This window comes from Rhinatrema bivittatum, chromosome 16 (assembly GCF_901001135.1).
Source record: "Rhinatrema bivittatum chromosome 16, aRhiBiv1.1, whole genome shotgun sequence".
NCBI lineage: Eukaryota > Metazoa > Chordata > Amphibia > Gymnophiona > Rhinatrematidae > Rhinatrema > Rhinatrema bivittatum.
This window is the reverse complement of record NC_042630.1, coordinates 54,238,023-54,256,607: the sequence shown is the minus strand read 5'-3', so window position 1 is coordinate 54,256,607 and position 18,585 is coordinate 54,238,023. Positions and strand designations below refer to the sequence as shown.

Sequence of the window (18,585 nt, the reverse complement as noted above, 5' to 3'; positions counted from 1 at the left end):
ACTGGTAGAAAGAGTAGCAAGGTGAGCAGGGCCTGTCGCGGTACAAATGTGGCCAGGGTGCACAACAGACTGAGGCATATAGGCTCCTATTTTTTAATTAAACTGGGGCGGTTTGTCCCTCAATCAGAATGAAGAAATCCAGGCAGAACTGAACCATGCAAATGACTATTTTCATGTTCTGAGCATGGTAATTGTTTCAGAAATGTAGAGAGAATGAAAGTTGCACCTGAAAATCAAACTCACAGCTTACCAAGGAAACCATAATGAGGGGGAAACCATTCTGAATGTGACTAAAGGTCCAATCAGAAAGCAAATTTCACAAGGAACCCAGAATTCCCACCAATAGCAAAATCAAGCTCAAGTAGACAATAAAATAAAAGCTCATGTCACAAAAATTATGCTGACAACAGACCTTTATCTTATACTAAATCTGACAAGTGGCAAGTACTGCCTCAGGATAAGAGACATTGCCTGCTGCAGTGCACTTCATGCTACATCTCTGGGGTCAGACTTGCTGTGATACCCAAACTTTATACCCAGAGGAATGTTCTGCCCCTTCCCTTTGCTGCTGTACTCCAGACTCTACAACTTGGGGACTTCTTGCCACTCTGGGGGATTAGTTTGCATTTCTCATGGTTCTTTGGTGTGTTGATGTGGCTCTCTGAGCTGTTTTGTCTTTTTATCTGTGCCATGGCAGTTTACCTTCCACCTTTTCTGATTCATTTTCCCTTGATTATGCTGTAGGATGTTGATGGCACATTTAGTGCCACTTCACCACTCATGCTGCATTCAAGGTTTCATGCCACTGATATCAGTGTACTCTTAAAATCTTGAGGTGCTTTATTTTTTATTGGCGTGTTTTCTTCTCATAACATAAATGTGAAAAAAGAAAAATATAAATATGTTTTTCTTTCCTCTGTACCTGTTTTTTTGTTCTTTGTTTTCTTCTCCAAAATCCCAGGCTGGTTCTCCTACACTGGTGGTTTGTTTGGTTTTAATGGGGTGTTTTTTCCACACACACAAAAAAAAACCAAACAAAAAAAAAATTGGTTAGAAAGAAGAAACACAAGCATAAGAGGAATGATGCTGTGGAGAAACCATTTTGAAGTTCAGAATGTGGTAAAAGATTCAGTAGTGTGAGAACTCATGTAAACCAGAAATTCAAGAAATGTAAGGGCATAAGTTAAGCTACAGAATATGAGAAGAGTTGTGTTATTAAAACAAAACCAAAAGTACAAGGAAAGCCTCTCTGAGGAAAAAACAATTTCATAAAGTGACTGTATTAATCAGAAAGTAAATTTCAGAAGAAATCCATAATGCCATCCAGAAGTTAGATCAAGTTTAAGTAGGGAATGTAATAAAAGCATATATAATGAAAATGTTTACCATTCTTTACTATTAAAATTGACATGTGAATGACTGACATTTCCATTATCTCTCTTCCTTGATGCTATACCCCTAAACTTGTTGGTCTATTTGCTATTTGCTAACATTCAAAGACTTTACAACTTGGAGTTCTGATCCTTTGCCTTGCTTCCATACCCTAGATTTTACATCTTGAGGTGTTCCTGCCACAGTGGGGTGAGGTTTTGTAACTCTCATGTTGCTTTCACGTTGATACCACTCTACATGCTACTTCACCCCTTTATCAGTGCCTTGTTTTTTTTTTCTGTCACCTTATCTGTTTCTTCCCCCTTCATGGTACCTTAGAATAATGATGTCCCTTTTGGTGTCACTTTGCCTTTCATACTTCTTCCAATGGTTCATTCCACTCATTGGTGATCTCTTTTGCAGCCTTGAAGAGTTCTTTCCCCTCTTTTTGCTTCTTTGCTTTTTTATTTTATTTTATTTATTTCAGTTTTTAAAGTTAACACAAAATATGCTTAACTCCAAAACTGGATGAGCCTTGGAGAACTCCTGCTATTGCTGTTGCCTTTTTTTTTGGCGTCTTAGACTGGTCATGCCAATTTTGCTGTCACTATGCCATAATAGGTAGCTTGGAATTCTTTCCTCCTTCTTATAACTTCTTGCTTCATGAAAATTGATGAGAAAACCCCAATTCTGGAGCCTAAAATAGACTGCAATATTCATGATGAATGAAAAAACAAATAAACATTTTTTGTGTGTTTTGAAATGAGGTCTCTATGAAATTAATAAATAAACTGAAACAAATTGTTTCTTCTGCACATCCACACTTTTTATACAGACTTTACCTCAAATTATCTAAGACAACTTATGACCAAACTTTGATTTAAATTCACAGGTAAGTGCTCTGGTATGAACAAAAACTCACATATAAGAATCAACTTGTACAGGTGATCAAAAAGTAAATTTCTGATCTATTACTTAAAATTTGTAATCTATCATTAAAATCATCCATTGTACCTGAAGACTGGAGAGTGGACAATGTAACCCCAATATTTAAAAAGGGCTCCAGGGGTGATCTAGGAATCTATAAATCAGTGAGCATGACTTCAGTGCTGGGAAAATAGTGAAAACTATTCTAATGATCAAAATCACAGAGCATATAGAAAGACATGGTTTAATGGAACACAGCCAACATGGATTTACCCAAGGGAAGACTTGCCTCACAAATCTGCTTTGTTTTTTGAAGGAGTTAATAAACATGTGGATAAAGGTGAATCGGTAGATATAGTGCAGGATTTTTAGAAGGTGTTTGACAAAGTCCCTCATGTGAGGTATCTAAGAAAACTAAAAAATCATGTGATAGGAGGCGATGTCCTTTCATGGATTACAAACTGGTTAAAAGACAGGAAACAGAGAGTAGGATTAAATGTCAATTTTTGCAGTGGAAAAGGGTAAACAGTGGAGTGCCTCAGGGATCTGATCTGGAAAGGAATACAATGAGTCAGGTTATCAAATTTGCAGATGATACAAATTTATTCAGAGTAGTTAAATCACAAGCGGATTATGATACATTACAGGAGGAACTTGCAAGACTGGAAGATTGGGCATCCAAATGGCAGATAAAATTTAATGTAGACAAGTGCAAGGTGTTGCATATAGGGGAAAACAAAACATGCAGTAGTTACATGACATTAGGTTCCAAATTAGGAGCTACCACCCAGGAAAAATAATTATTTTTCACTCAATGCACAGTTAAGCTCTGGAATTTGTTGCCAGAAGATGAGGTTAATACAGTTAGTGTAGCTGGGATTCAAAAAGGTTTGGATAAGTTATTGGATGAGAAGTCCATTAACTGCTATTAATCAAGCTGACTTAGGGAATGGCCTCTGCTATTACTGGTATCACTAGCAAGGGATGTTCTTAGTGTTTGGATACTTGCCAGGTTCTTGTAGCCTGGTTTGGACTCTGTTGGAAACTGGATGCTGGGTTTGATTGTCCGTTGGTCTGACCCAGCATGGCAATTTCTTATAGTTTTATGTTTTTATGATCTGACATGCATACATTATAATTGAAAATATGCCCCTACTCCAACCTTTAATGCCTCTCCTTAGTTTGCATAAAAGTACACACAACACTGTGTTGAATGTGAATATTTATATTTACTGAGCTGGATAATTTTTACATTTATACACACAAAACTGTTTTTGTTTTTTCTTTTTTTTTCATAAATGGCTTTGAATATCAGTTCCCAAATAGGAATAAGAACAATAAGAATACAGGGCTTCATTTACTAAGATATTTTGCCATAGACTTAAACTGGGAATAAAATCCTCATTAGATCTGGCCCTTAGTCCATCAGAGAAAGAGCCAAATGCTAAAGATGGAATATGAATATATTTCTCTCCCATTTCTGTCCTCAGACTCCACACTCTGTGTGCTCTGAGAGTTGTGTTCCTGGATACAGAAAAGTTCTTCAGAGACTGAAGCCGGTCTGCTGCTTTGACTGCATCCCTTGCTCTGAAGGAGAATTTTCTAACAAAACAGGTAGAGAAAATATGGTCTATCATATCATGCCTATATATGGAATAACCCCACCCAATCCAAACAAATACAGATGTGCACTACAAATATACATACAAACTCAAGAACAAGCAACATATACTAGATACATCCATGGATTTCTAGTTAAAATAGGGTGATTGTTTATTATCATATAATTTGTCTTAAGTATAATGTAATGTTTCTGAATTAGGAAAACTTCAATTTGCAAAGGATAATATATGGGAAATTAGTTAAAGCATAACTCTACCAAAAAACAGAATATGTTTTGCAATGAAAGGACAAATAAACAGATAAACAGAGAGACTGATGGAAATAATTTGATAGTAGATAGATCTATAAACTATATTCTTCATGTTTCAATATTTCTTGAATTTCCATTTGGACATAATGTTGAAAATCCTTGCTTATGTTTTCCTTTTTTAAAAAACTCTGAATTTCTGGAACAACATGTATAAAAATAAAAAATATTGTTTTCTATAGATGCAGAGAACTGCATGAAGTGCCCTGATGATCAATGGCCCAATGAGCAGAAGGATGGGTGCATCCCAAGAGTCGTGGTTTTCCTGTCCTATGAGGAACCCTTAGGTGCAGCTTTGGCTTCCATTGCTATTCTCTTCTCCATCATCACTGATGTAATACTGGCAATCTTTATTATATATAAGGACTCGCCCGTAGTGAAAGCCAATAACCGGGATCTCAGCTACAGCCTCCTGATCTCCCTCATGCTGTCCTTCCTCTGTTCCTTGGTATTCATTGGATGTCCTGGAAGAGTGACCTGTCTGCTCCGGCAAGTTGCTTTTGGGATCATTTTTACAATTGCAGTTTCTTCTGTTCTAGCAAAAACCATCACTGTTGTCATTGCCTTCAATGCCACCAAGCCCAGCAGCAAGCTAAGGAAGTGGGCAGGGTCAAGAATCTCCATCTCTCTAATCCTTCTATGCTGCTTGGTTCAAGTTGTGATATGCATTGCATGGCTGCTCATCGTTCCTCCATTCCCAGACTATGACATACAGTCTGAACCTGGGAAGATGATCCTACAGTGTAACGAGGGGTCCACCATTGCATTTTATAGTGTAATTGGGTACATTGGCTTCCTAGCTCTCTTAAGTTTCATTGTGGCTTTCCTAGCAAGGAAGTTGCCTGACAGTTTCAATGAAGCCCAGTTTATCACCTTCAGCATGCTGGTGTTCTGCAGTGTTTGGGTCTCCTTCATCCCAGCGTACCTGAGCACCAAAGGCAAATACATGGTGGCAGTGGAAATCTTTGCCATTCTGACTTCCAGTGCTGGACTGCTGGGCTGTATCTTCATCCCCAAGTGCTACATTATTCTGCTCAGGCCTGACCTAAATACAAGGGAGCATGTAATTGGAAAACAATATTCTAAGAAACCTAAATGACAAAGGATTTCTTCCAAATTACTTTTGTGTTTATATCCCCTCAAAATATGAAAGGTGCTTTCTAATTTAATCAAAGTAATTTTAATTTACAGTTAATTTATCTTTGATTTTCTACAGGAGGAAAGTACTTGTGCTATTTGAATCCCTTTTTCACTCAACTCACAATTAAACTCTGGAATTTGCTGCGAGGGGATGTGGTTGGTGAAGTTAGTGTAGCTGGGTTTAAAAAAGGTTTGGATAAGTTCTTGGAGGAGAAATCCATTAACGGCTGTTAATCAAGATAACTTAGAAATCAGAGCGGCCTGGGAGGGAATGGGGAAGACCGCAGGCGTCGGAACGCGCAAGTTGCACTAATGTGCACCCCCTTGCGCGCGCCAACCCCCAATTTTATTACCTGTGCGCACTAGCGCGTCCCTAGCACCTCTTTTTAGACCGGAGCGGCAGCTCTCAGCGGGTTTGACAGCCGACGCTCAATTTTGCCGGTGTCAGTTCTTGAGCCCGCTGACAGCCACAGGTTCAGAAACCGGACGCCGGCAAAATTGAGTGTCCGGTTTTCGACCCGCGAGCCAAGGGCTGACTTCCAAAAAAATTTTTTTTTAAACTTTTGGTAACTTTCAGGACCTCCGACTTAATATCGCCATGATATTAAGTCGGAGGGTGCACAGAAAAGCAGTTTTTACTGCTTTTCTGTGCACTTTCCCGGTGCCCAAAGAAATTAGTGTCTACTTTTGGGTAGGCGCTAATTTCTGAAAGTAAAATGTGCGGCTTGGCTGAATCGCGCGGGAATACCTAATAGGGCCATCAACATGTATTTGCATGTTGCGGGCGCTATTAGGTTCGGGGGGGGGGGGGGGGGGGGGTTGGATGCGCGTTTTTGACCCCTTACTGAATAAGGGGTAATGCTAGCATGTCGAAAACACGCGTCCAATCGAGGGTTAACAGTGCGCTCCATCGCTGTATTGGCCCAATAGTGCGCTGACTATGGATGTAGTGAATAAAATGGATGATTTTTTACATTATGATAGACAGAAAATATCTATTTTATTATTCTATAAAGAATGGCAATGTCTAGAGCCACAGGATTGGGTATTCACTATTGTAGACAAGTGGAATTCGGAGGGTGGATTTGTGCTTTCTACTAATTCATATCTTTTGTGTTATAAAGAGATCAAAGTAATAACACCCATTAGTAACTTACAGGAAATGCAGCTTAACGTTTTGCTTAGAGCGTATTTTTCTCAAATTGCTGTGATTAAGGTGCAGCTAGCACCCTCAGATTTACGCTCTAAATGTCTCAAAGAGAAGAGTTCATTGCCTCATGCTTTTTGGTATTGTACAGTTATCTCTCAATATTAGTGTAAACTCCTTAAATGTATTGATCATTTATTTGGGATCTCACTTCCTATGGCTCCAGAATTGATCCTATTCAATGCTGACCTGGAAACATTTGTAAGGAGAGATGTGCAAAAAACTTTGGTAAGGAAATTAATAGTATAAGGTATACATGAGGCAGATTATTTAATACCTACACGCAGGCATAGATTTGTGCGCGCAACCCGGCACGCACAAATCTACGCCCGATTTAATAACATGCGCATGCAGCCATGTGCCTTGGAGGGAACATTCCATTCCCCCCCCCCCCCCCCCTTCCCCTCCTTTCCCCTACCTAACCCGCCCCAGCCCTATCTAACACCCCCCCCCCCCCAAACCTTTGTTTTGCAAGTTGCACCTGCCTCTGGGCAGGTGAAGGTTGTGTACGCCGGCCAACTGCCGGCACAAGATCCCTGGCCTAGAGGCCCTACGGAGGCCTCTTGTCACGCCCACTCCCCAGACCGGCCCCGCCCCACCCCTTTTTTCAAGTGCCGGGACATACGTGCATTCTGGGGCTTGCGCACATCGCTGGGCCTATGCAAAATAGGCTTGGTGTGTGTAACCCTCCTACGCACGTAAATCCAGCTGGATTTACGCACATAGGGCTTTTAAAATCTGCCCCATTCAGTTTTGCTAGTCTGAAAGAATCCCTGACCACCATCTTTTTGGCAGTGGTGCAATGCTATACATAAAATGATGACGACAGAATCCTTAGCTGCATGCCCCTCCTTTCATAGTAGAATGACATTTCTTACAATCTGGGGTCCTTACGTACAGAATCTTCCCTGTAAAGTGTGCAGCTATATTTTGAACAGTTTGTAATCATTAATGACTAGAAGAGCTCTTTATTCTTTAAATCTTGTGTTGCCAGCCCATTTGTTCCTAATTCTTCATTCCTTATTCTCTTCATTTCCTGCCCAATGGTAGTGTGGGGAGGGGGGTAGAGTTAGAGAGGAGAGGGGAGGACTGGACCTTCATAATGCTTAGAATTTTGTGAGCTTGGTGCACCAGGGTATGGCGCCGGACCTGTTTTTTTGTAAAGGATGGGGGGGACAACTTGGGGTTAATGGGGGGAGGGGGAGAGGGGACATATTCAGATATTGAAATATTGTAATATTGAAATATTGAGATTTGAAATTTGAAAATCAAAATTGAATGTATGCAATTGTGGTTGTTGTTTTCCAGTTTAATAAACATATTTTATATAAAATCAAGACCCTCATTACCTGTTCAGAAAAAAGAAGCTTTGCCTGTAAATTCAGCACAGTATAAGAGAATGGAACCAGTTTATTCTCAGAATGAAGGAATGCGAATGTAATCAGAATACTCTGCACCTGGATTTTCACAAAGACACATAAAGATGACCAGTAAACAGATAACGAAGTTCCTTAGTGAAACCCTATCCAAAAGGTACAAGCGTCATCTTCCCCCCAAATTATTTTGATGAGATACTTCACGGATGTCCTGGAACTGGCTCATATCCCAGAAAAGAGGGGAATACCAAGTTCTATGTTAGCCTTTAATTGGCATATTTTGTTCTTTTTAAAGGTAATCGGTGATTTCTTCTGCATTAGATTGAAGGCCAATACTTAGTGCAGGGTGAAATAAAATACACCTCATTTAATGGCAATATAGCCAAACAAGTTGACAGATGTTATAGGTCATCAGACATAATTAAATGATAATAGGTAGGTTTTGTGTGTTCTTATCTATACTTTATTTTAAATTCCTCAGAAGAAGACATTATGGGTTCTTCATCTCTATTTTCTTTAATATTCTTAGACATCATGTGCTATTGTTTTTAAAATTTCTGAATTTATTTTATAATTACTTTTTTGTAAACAAATAAAAAGGTTTATATATGTTGTCAATTGTAAGCCTGGCACTGCTCATCTAACCTGCATCAGCAGATGGCAGTCTGGAGCCACAACACTTAGCACATAGATTAAGATAATCATCTTTGTTTTCTTCTGTATCTTTCTGTTTTAAGACTTGAGCATTTACACATATATAATAAATCATATTCTTTTACCAAATATTCTCTTTGATTGATTAGGATTTGCTCTGTCTTTATAAATAATTATTGTTCTCTGTAATACATTATCTATAAGGAGCAATGATGTGTTACACTCATATGATATGGGGTCCTAGGGAGAGAGCATGAACTATAAGGGAACTCCTTTTTAAAGATTTTCTCACTCAGAACTGCCTGACAGAGTATGAACCTGAGACACCTTGAAAACTCAAAATTGAGAAACCATCTTGTTAGTCAGATCCTCTATGTCACCAAACCTTCTATCATGGCCCACCAACTTCATAACAGTGGCTTTAGTACAGGGACATAATTGAGAAGCAGAATGTACCAATATTTTCTTTTATCCTTTCTTACATGTCAGTGTAGGAAACTACTCAGTTGTGTGTGTAATTCAATCAAAGGTTACAAGAAAACCAGGACTGGATCAGAAGTGATTGCTGCTAAAATGTTACAAGTTCTACATCACAAACTATAGAAAAAAGTCATAAAGCACTCTAAAGGGTGAATTTGAAAAGAGATGCACATGCCAAAAATGTGCAGATGTGCACATATCTCTATCAGGTGCGTGTATCTGACCTATTTTATAAACCAATACACAAGTAATGGTGCGTGATCAAATCAGCACTAAAAAGGCGTAGAGCAGAGGCATTTCAGGGTGGGGACAGACGTTATGTGCATAACTTCTGATTTTTCTAATCAACACAAGCAGTGCATTCACATACGGGTCTTATCTGCATACATTTACTTCTGCTATTTATCAGTTTTAAGTCATAATAACATGCTTTATAGCCAATTACTGAGTGGATGAAGGGTCTGGTTAAACTGGGATGAGTGCAGGCTGAATAAATGGGGGGGGGGGGGGGGGGGGAGGTTGATCATATAGGGATTGACTGAGCAAACTGGTGGATTAATTTGTAAAACTAGTTATTTTACCTCCGCGTGTAAAAAACATTTCCTAAATAAAATGCACAATTAGCAGATGCTCATACTAGAGATGTGCTTCGTTCTTCACCTGAATTAGGAAATTGCACGAAATTTCCTAATTCGTTGCGGTTTCGGAAGCCCCGAAACCCGAAATGAAATTTCCCCAAATTTCAGGGAAATTTCGTTTTTCGGGTTTGATACACCACCCCCCCCCCCCCCCCCGGATCCCAATTCCTCCCCAAGACTTACCAACATCCCTGGTGGTCCAGCGGGGTCCCGGGTCCAATTTGCCCTCCGTGCCCGGTGTGCTACTGCAAGCCATGCGCCTCAAAATGGTGCCGAATAGCCTGAACTACCATGTCACAGGGGCTTTCGGCGCCATTGGTCAGCCCCTGTCACATGGCCATCGGCGCCATCTTGTGCTCCTGTCATGTGACAGGAGCTGACCAATGGCGCCGAAAGCCTCTGTGACATAGTATGGGCAAAGGCTATCGGCGCCATTTTGGTTACTGGCAGCCGACAACGAAATCGCTCCCGGACCCCTGCTGCAGCCCCAGGGATTATTGGCAAGCCTTGGGGGGGGGGTCAGGAGGGGGCTCCTTATTCAGTTGGTGCTTCCATATTCACAACAGGGAGATACATTATTTTAGTTCCCTCTTTTCATATATAATGGATGTGCTTATCCAACATAGTCCCACAAGATTAGGATCCAAAATGGATGTTTTTACCAGATTGCAGAATGGCTGTGCTTATGGTGGGAGAGAAAAATAAAACTCAAAATTGCTATATACATAAGTTATTTTCAATTAAAAAAAAAAAAAGCACCACACAATAATCAAGAACAAATCTCTGTGGGTGATTTCTGCTCATGCCAAGTAGCTCATACCTTTGCTTTGAAAATTCTTGCAATAGGGAATGGGAGACTGGTTTCTGGGGCTCATTGACCCTGGGGGATCCTTCCTTCAGTTTCACAGAGCTTTTGCAGTTGAATCTTACAGACACACAAGCAGTTTATTTATTTATTTATTTATTTATTTATTTATTTAAAAACTTTTCTATACCATCGCTAAGTTACCTACCATCACAACGGTTTACAAACAGGCACAAAATAAGGTATGTATAGGTAGGTTATCGTACATTCTAACAGGTGCCAATTAAGTACGGTTACAAACTCATTAATAAAATCGTTGTTTGAGTAGTGATGGTCAAGTCCAGGTGTATTATTGAGTTACTCTTCATAGTTATATTAACATGCATTTTTAAAAACTGTTAAGTTGTTCATTCTCAACTGTGCTTCTCTGACTTGTTTTCTCTCTACCTCTCTACCTCCCGTTTCTTTAGGAAAGGCTTGTTTAAAGAGCCATGTCTTTAAGGTTTTCTTAAAAAATTTGATATCCCTCTGCGATCTGATTTCAGTGGGCATAGTGTTCCATAGGTTGGGCCCTGCCAGTGATAGGGCCCTTTCTCTTACTTGGGTTAGTTTTGCTGATTTTACTGAAGGGATTGTTAGTAGTGCTTTGTTAGCTGAGCGAAGGTTTCTTTGTGGGACATGTACTCGTAAGGCTGTGTTTAGCCAGTCTGCTTCTTTATCATATATTAGTTTGTGTATGGTGCATAAGGCCTTGTATTTTATCCTGTATTCGATTGGCAACCAATGTAAGTCTGCTAAAGTTTCAGTTATATGGTCCCTCCTTTTTTTTCCCGTCAGTATTCTGGCTGCAGTATTTTGAAGTATCTGGAGTGGTCTTATTGATGTGCTGGGGAGTCCTAGTAAGAGTGCATTACAGTAATCAGTGCTGGAAAAAACAAGTGTTTGTAAAACTGTTCTGAAGTGGGCAGATGTGAGTAATGGTTTCAATCTTTTTAGGATCATGTTTTGCATATCCTTCCCTTACTTTTAAGGATATGTGTTGCTTTAGATTAATTTCTGAATCCATTATTACTCCCAGATTTCTTACTTTTTTGGCAAGTTCTATTTTCTGGTTATTTCTTAGAGTTATTGGGGTTTTAATAATTTCAGTATGTTTTCTTTCAAGGTGTAGGAATTCAGTTTTGTCAATGTTAATAACCAGTTCCATTTGGGTTAGTAGTTGTTTTATTATGTCTAGGTACATGTTTGCTAGTCCTAGTGTTTTTTCAATTGTGTCGTCTATTGGCAGAATTAACTGAATGTCGTCTGCGTAGATGTAGTGTATTATCCCTAGGCCTGCCAGCAGATGGCATAGGGGCAGCATGTATATGTTAAAGAGGGTGGCAGACAAAGCTGAACCCTGAGGTACTCCAGTTTCAAGTTGGGCAAATAGATTAGTGGAATGATTTTCCAGGAGCCAAAAAAACAACAAATCTTGTAAATAATTCCCAGTGAATTTAAACTACATGAACTCATAAAATATCATCTAAAACAATGGTTCTCAGCCCAGTCCTCAGGCCACACCCAGCAGGTCTGGTGTTCAGAAATAGCCTCAATGAATATGCATGAGGCAGATTTGCAGGCACTGCCTCCTTTGTATGAGAATATATCTCATGCACATGCATTCTGGATCTCCTAAAAGCCAGACTGGCCAGGAGATCCCTAAGGACTGGGTTCAAAACTGCTGAGCTTAAACTTTATTCTTCTCTTTCCCCTTGATTGTGCTACATCACTTTGCACATTTATAGATTTATTCAGCAGAACAATATTCATTCTGTTTTTACAAATTCCTTCCAAAGATAACAATTCAGAGTTCCTTACTTCATTTCTGCTTTACTGGAACTGTTGCAATTCCTGCATTGGACTCTGGTAACAATCTGCTTTTCAGCTCTCAGTGTTGCATTTGGGCTTTCTGTGTATCGATGTAACTTCTGCTTGGGGCTCTGATAAGATCCCCTCTTCAGCTGTTCTGTATTTATACTTCACGGCACGGCTGAAGAGTGGGTATTCATCAGAGTCATATTCAAGTATTGCATCGATACATTTCAAGCATGAATACAGCACAGACAGCTGAGGAGAGGGATCTTCATTAGAGTCCCCAAGCAGGAGTCGCACTGATTGATGGAAAACATGAACAGAGCACCAACAACAGATCTTCCTCAGAGCATCATGCAAGCATCACAATAATTCATGTATTTTTCAATCATTCCTCATAACGTATGCTGCAAATATATACACAAGTTACACAAAAATTCAAAGCAAAATTATATGTATCAGTCTTATGAAAATTATTTCATCAAATCTACTCCAAACAAGGGATGCCAGAGGACATGATCAAGACAACTATCATAACGGGATTTATAAGAGATTTAAAAAGTTCCTTGAGAAATAATCCATAACTCATTATTAACCAGATAGACTAAAAAACTAATTTCTATTCATGGGTGTGAGATAACGGGAAATAGATCTACTTTATGGGATCTTCTGGGTAATTGTGACTCAAGATTGGCCATTTTTAGAGACAGGATACTGAGCTCGATGGACCTTGGTGTGATCCAGTCTGGCATTTCTTATGTTCTGTCACCTTTACTCAGTCCAGGCAAACGTATATGTAAACATAACAGAATCACATATCAGGCAGGAAATTTTGTAAAAGGCCACTTCTGTTCCTAAAACAGTATTCCACATGCAGAAGACCCTTGGAAAATTACCCCTGGAATGTGCAACTGTCTCACTGTGACCCCAAGATTTGGTTGCTTTATAACTCTGTGACTGTCACTTTCCAAATACCCATCAGACTGCTGGAATTTGTAAACATGTAAGTGAGACTATGCAATGTTATTAGTGAGGAAATGTATAGACATCTTAATATGAAACCATCTCAGATTCAACTGTGTAAGTGAATGGTATTGTGAGTATGCATAAATACTGTATATACACAATTCAAGATTCCACATTTGGAGTACATTCTCTGGAAAGGATCCAGGCATCATTGTGGATAATTTGTGAGTGGCGGTGGCCAACAAAACATATAGAATGCTGGGACTTATTAGGAAAGGAATGGAGAATAAAACAGAGGGTGTCATAATGTCTCTGAATTTCTCCATAATGAGACCTCACCTTGAGTATTGTGTGCAGTTCTGGTCACCGCAACTCAAAAAAGATCCAGAAATATAAGAAAAGGTACAGAGAAGGGTGACCAATATAATAAGGGGATGGAAAGATTCCCCTATGAGGAAAGGGTAAAGAGATTAGGACTCTTCAGCGTGGAGAAGAGATGCCTGAGGGGAGAAAAGGAAGAGGTCTATAAAATAATGAGTGAAATATAAAGGGTAAACTCAAATCTGGTGTTTACTCTTTCAAAAACTAAGGAACACACAGCAAAGATAATAAGTAATAAATTTAAGATATGAGAAAATATTTTTTTACTCAACACATAATTAAACTCAGGAATTCAATGTCAGAGTATGTGGTAAAAGTTGTGAATGTAGCCTGGTTTAATTTTATTATTTTTTTTTAATAATAATGGCTAATGGTATTTTATTGTTTGCTGTAGGTGGTGACCATTTTGAAGTACAGCGATGTGATATTTGTAATTTGTATGGGAACTGAATTGTTTCCTAATAAATTAATTATAGTATGTTGGGGCACCTTTTCTTTATTATTGGACAAGTTCCTGGAAGAAAAGTCCAAAAGCCATTATTAAGGTGGACTTGGAGAAGTCTGGGATTAGCAACATGGAATCTATCAATCTTCTGAGGTTCTGCCCAGTACTTGTATCTTGGATTGGCCACTGCTGGAAACAGGATACTGGGCTTGATGGATCTTTGTCTGCCCAATATGACAAATTTTGTGTTCTTACAATTGTCAAACTCTATGACAGTGGGATCTCAGTTACACAATACACAGGAAGTTTATGTTGAATGGGTAATAATGATCGCAGAAGAAGCCAGAATCTGTTGACTAGTTAATGGACATAATCTTCCACATATTTTGAAGTAATAATGTAGAACCCAAGGAACAAAATAGAAATAAAATACATCTTTCATCATATCAAATGGAGAGGAAACAGAGAGAACAAAAATGTATTGGTCACTATGTCATAATAGCAGGCAATATTATCTGTTACGGCTGTGGCTGCTGTGCAACCGCCTCACCACCAGGGGTCCCTCTAGAGCTGGCTTTCCTGACAGGCCCAGTCCATCTCCTCTGTCCACTCTATGCTCTGGGTGTGCCCTTATAACCCTGCCTGACAGTTGCCTCGGTGCTTCGGCATCGAGCTCGCCTGGGCTCCCTGCTCTAGCCTTCCTTCCTTCCTTGCTTGCTGTGCGTGTGGTCCTTTGACCTTGCCTTGCCTTCGGGCCTTCTGTCTTGCCCTGCCTTGCGTGGCCTTCGGGCCTTCTACCTTGTCTTGCCTTGCCCTGCCTTGCGTGGCCTTCGGGCCTTCTACCTTGTCTTGCCTTGCCCTGCCTTGCGTGGCCTTCGGGCCTTCTACCTTGTCTTGTCTTGCCCTGCCTTGCGTGGCCTTCGGGCCTTCTGTCTTGCCTTGCCTTGCCTTGCGTGGCCTTCGGGCCTTCTGTCTTGCCTTGCCTTGCGTGGCCTTCGGGCCTTCTGTCTTGCCTTGCCTTGTGTGGCCTTCGGGCCTTCTGTCTTGCCTTGCCTTGCCTTGCGTGGCCTTCGGGCCTTCTGTCTTGCCTTGCCTTGCCTTGCCTTGCGTGGCCTTCGGGCCTTCTGTCTTGTCTTGCCTTGCCTTGCGTGGCCTTCGGGCCTTCTGTCTTGTCTTGCCTTGCCTTGCGTGGCCTTCGGGCCTTCTACCTTGTCTTGTCTTGTCTTGCCTTGCGCGGCCTTCGGGCCTTCTGTCTTGTCTTGCCTTGCGCGGCCTTCGACCTTGTGCTGTGTATGGTCTTCGGACCTTCTGCCCTGCCCTGCCTTGCTTACTGTGCGTGCGGTCCTACGGGCCCTCTGCTCTACTGTCTGTGTGTGTTTGGCCTACGGGCTCTCTGCCCTGCTTACTGTGTGTGTGGCCTATGGGCCTTCTGTGTGGGTGTGGCCTACGGGCCTTCTGACCTACCTTGCCCCACTTACGGTGTGTGGCCTACGGGCCTTCTGACCTGCCTTGCCCCGCTTACTGTGTGTGGCCTACTGGCCTTCTGTGTGGGTGTGGCCTACGGGCCTTCTGACCTGCCTTGCCCCGCTTACGGTGTGTGGCCTACGGCCCTTCTGTGTGTGTGTGGCCTACGGGCCTTCTGACCTGCCTTGCCCCGCTTACGGTGTGTGGCCTACGGGCCTTCTGTGTGTGTGTGGCCTACGGGCCTTCTGACCTGCCTTGCCCCGCTTACGGTGTGTGGCCTACGGGCCTTCTGTGTGTGTGTGGCCTACGGGCCTTCTGACCTGCCTTGCTCTGCCGCCTGCCCTGACCCAGCCTGAACCTAGACCCTGCTATCTGCCTCCTGCCCTGACCCAGCCTGGACCCAGACCCTGCTACATGCCGCCTGCCCTGACCCAGCCTAGACCCAGACACTGCTTCTTGCTGTCTGCCCTGACCCAGCCACGGTTTCCAGCCATCCCTGTCTCTTTCCACCTGGAGCCACCCCTTTGGGTGGTGTTCACTACCCCTGAACTCAGCCCAAGCGTAACATTATCCTGGCATTTCTGATTTATTTGTAGATTATTTCTGGGAATATATTATGTTAAATGTTTTTTGTCACAGTGTTACCTAGATTATGTTTGTTTTGCTTTCATTCTATCTCACTCTTATCCTTTTAGCACTCAAGGATCATGAATACAGGAAAATGGGAAATCACACTGGCACAACAGAATTCCTGATTTTGGGATTTTCAGAATTCCCAGAGCTGCAGCTCCCTCTCTTCATTCTCTTCTCACTCCTCTACCTGATGGCCATGGTGGGGAACCTCCTCGTTATCTGCATAGTATGTGCCGATCGACACCTGCACACCCCCATGTATTTCTTCTTGGCCAACTTGTCTGCCATAGATATCTTCTCTTTGACCTTGTTTGTTCCAAAATTGCTGGTAATTCTCCTAACAAACAGCAGTAACACATCTTTTGGGGATTGCATTCTGCAGATGTATTGCTATATGATCTGTGTATGTACAGAATTTATACTTCTTTCTGCCATGGCCTATGATCGTTATGTCGCAATATGCAACCCCCTGCGTTATACCACCATCATGAGTAGGAGAATCTGTGCTCTTTTGGCAGCTGTCTCATGGGTAGCAGGTTTAATAGAGGCATTGATACCAACTATTGTTATATCCCAGTTTTCTTTCTGTGACTCCAATGTAATCAGTCACTTTTTTTGTGAATTCACAGCTTTGCTGGAGCTTTCCTGCACAAAGACTTCTTTCTTTGAACCTATGACTTATGTAGAATCTGTGTTTTCAACCTTCACCCCATTTCTCCTAACCCTGACATCCTATGTGTTTATCATCTCCACCATCCTTAGGATCCGTTCTAGAGAGGGGAAAAGCAAGGCCTTCTCCACCTGCTCCTCCCACCTCTCAGTCATCATTCTTTTGTATGGGACTATAATAGGAGTCTACATGCAGCCCAAGACAGGGGACTCTGTGAATTCAAACAAGCTGCCTATGGCAATCTACATAGTCTCTCTGCCACTGCTGAACCCCCTGATTTATAGCTTGAGAAGCAAGGAGTTAAAAGTGGCTCTGAAAAAAGTGATAGGGAGAAAGCCAACTTTCTGAGGCTCTAAACATTTCGGTAAGATGTCTGCTCTAGCAAAAGGCTTAAGGGTAGATTTAAAAAAATTGCGCAATCGCGTACTTTTGTTCGCGCACCAGGCGCAAACAAAAGTACGCTGGATTTTATAAGATACGTGCGTAGCCATGCGTATCTTATAAAATCAGGGGTCGGCGCCCGCAAGGGGGTGCACATTTGTGCAACCTGCGTGCGCCGAGCCCAGTGCGCGCTGCCTGTTCCCTCCAAGGCCGCTCCGATTTCGGAGCGGCCGGAGCAGCCTCAGAGGGAACTTTCCTTCACCCTCCCCCCACCTTCCCCTCCCTTCCCCTCCCTAACCCACCCCCCCGGCCCTATCTAAACCCCCCCTTACCTTTATTCCACGATTTACGCCTGCGGGGGTGGATTTTAAAAGCCCTGCGTGCGTAAATCCTTCTGGACTTACGCACACAGGGCCCTCGCGCGCCTATTTTGCATAGGCCGCCGGTGCGCGCAGAACCCCGGGACGCGCGTAAGTCCCGAACTTTTTTAAAAGGGGTGGGAGGGGCGTGTCGGGGGCGTGGCAGAATGATGCGGCGTTTCGGGGGCGTGATGCGGCGTTTTGGGGGTGGCGACGCGGGCGTGGTTTCAGCCTGGGGGTGTTCCGGGGGCATGGCCGCGGCCTCCGGACCAGCCCCCGGGACTGGAACAAGGAGCGGGCCAGCCGGCCGGCGCGCGCAGATTTACGTCTGCTTTTCGCCGGCGTAAATCGTGAAATAAAGGTAAGGGGGGGTTTAGATAGGGCCGGGGGGGTGGGTTAGGTAGGGGAAGGGAGGGGAGTGGAAGGTGGGGGGAGGGTGAATGAAAGTTCCCTCCGAGGCCGCTCCGAAATCGGAGCGGCCTCGGAGGGAACAGGCAGCGCGCACTGGGCTCGGCGCTCGCAGGTTGCACAAATGTGCACCCCCTTGCACGTGCCGACCCCGGATTTTATAAGATACGCGTGGCTACGTGCATATATTATAAAATCCAGCGTACTTTTGTTTGCGCCTGGTGCAACCGGCGCAAACAAAACACGGGGCAGCTCCGTGTTCCGGTCCCGGAGGCTGGTCCGGAGGCCGCGGCCACGCCCCCCGGAATGCCCCGGGCCGAAACCACGCCCGCGTCGCCACCCCCAAAACGCCGTGTCACGCCCCCAAAATGCAGCGTCATTCTGCCACGCCCCTGACACGCCCCCTCCTGCCCCTTTTAAAAAACCTCGGGACTTACGCGCGTCCCGGGGCTCTGCGTGCACCGGCAGCCTATGCAAAATAGGCGCGCCCACGTGC

The 18,585-nt window shown here is 42.7% G+C and overlaps 1 protein-coding gene across 1 annotated transcript in view; it reads left to right on the top strand.

The window, feature by feature from the left end:
• The window catches only part of LOC115077691 (vomeronasal type-2 receptor 26-like), a 105,152-nt gene extending 99,825 nt beyond the window's left edge, over positions 1-5,327 (top strand). Inside the window, exons 6-7 of the mRNA XM_029579981.1 lie at positions 3,789-3,912; positions 4,411-5,327. Coding sequence (XP_029435841.1) covers positions 3,789-3,912; positions 4,411-5,327 — 1,041 coding nt within the window. The remainder of the gene's footprint in view (positions 1-3,788; positions 3,913-4,410) is intronic.
• Positions 5,328-18,585: the final 13,258 nt, after the last annotated feature.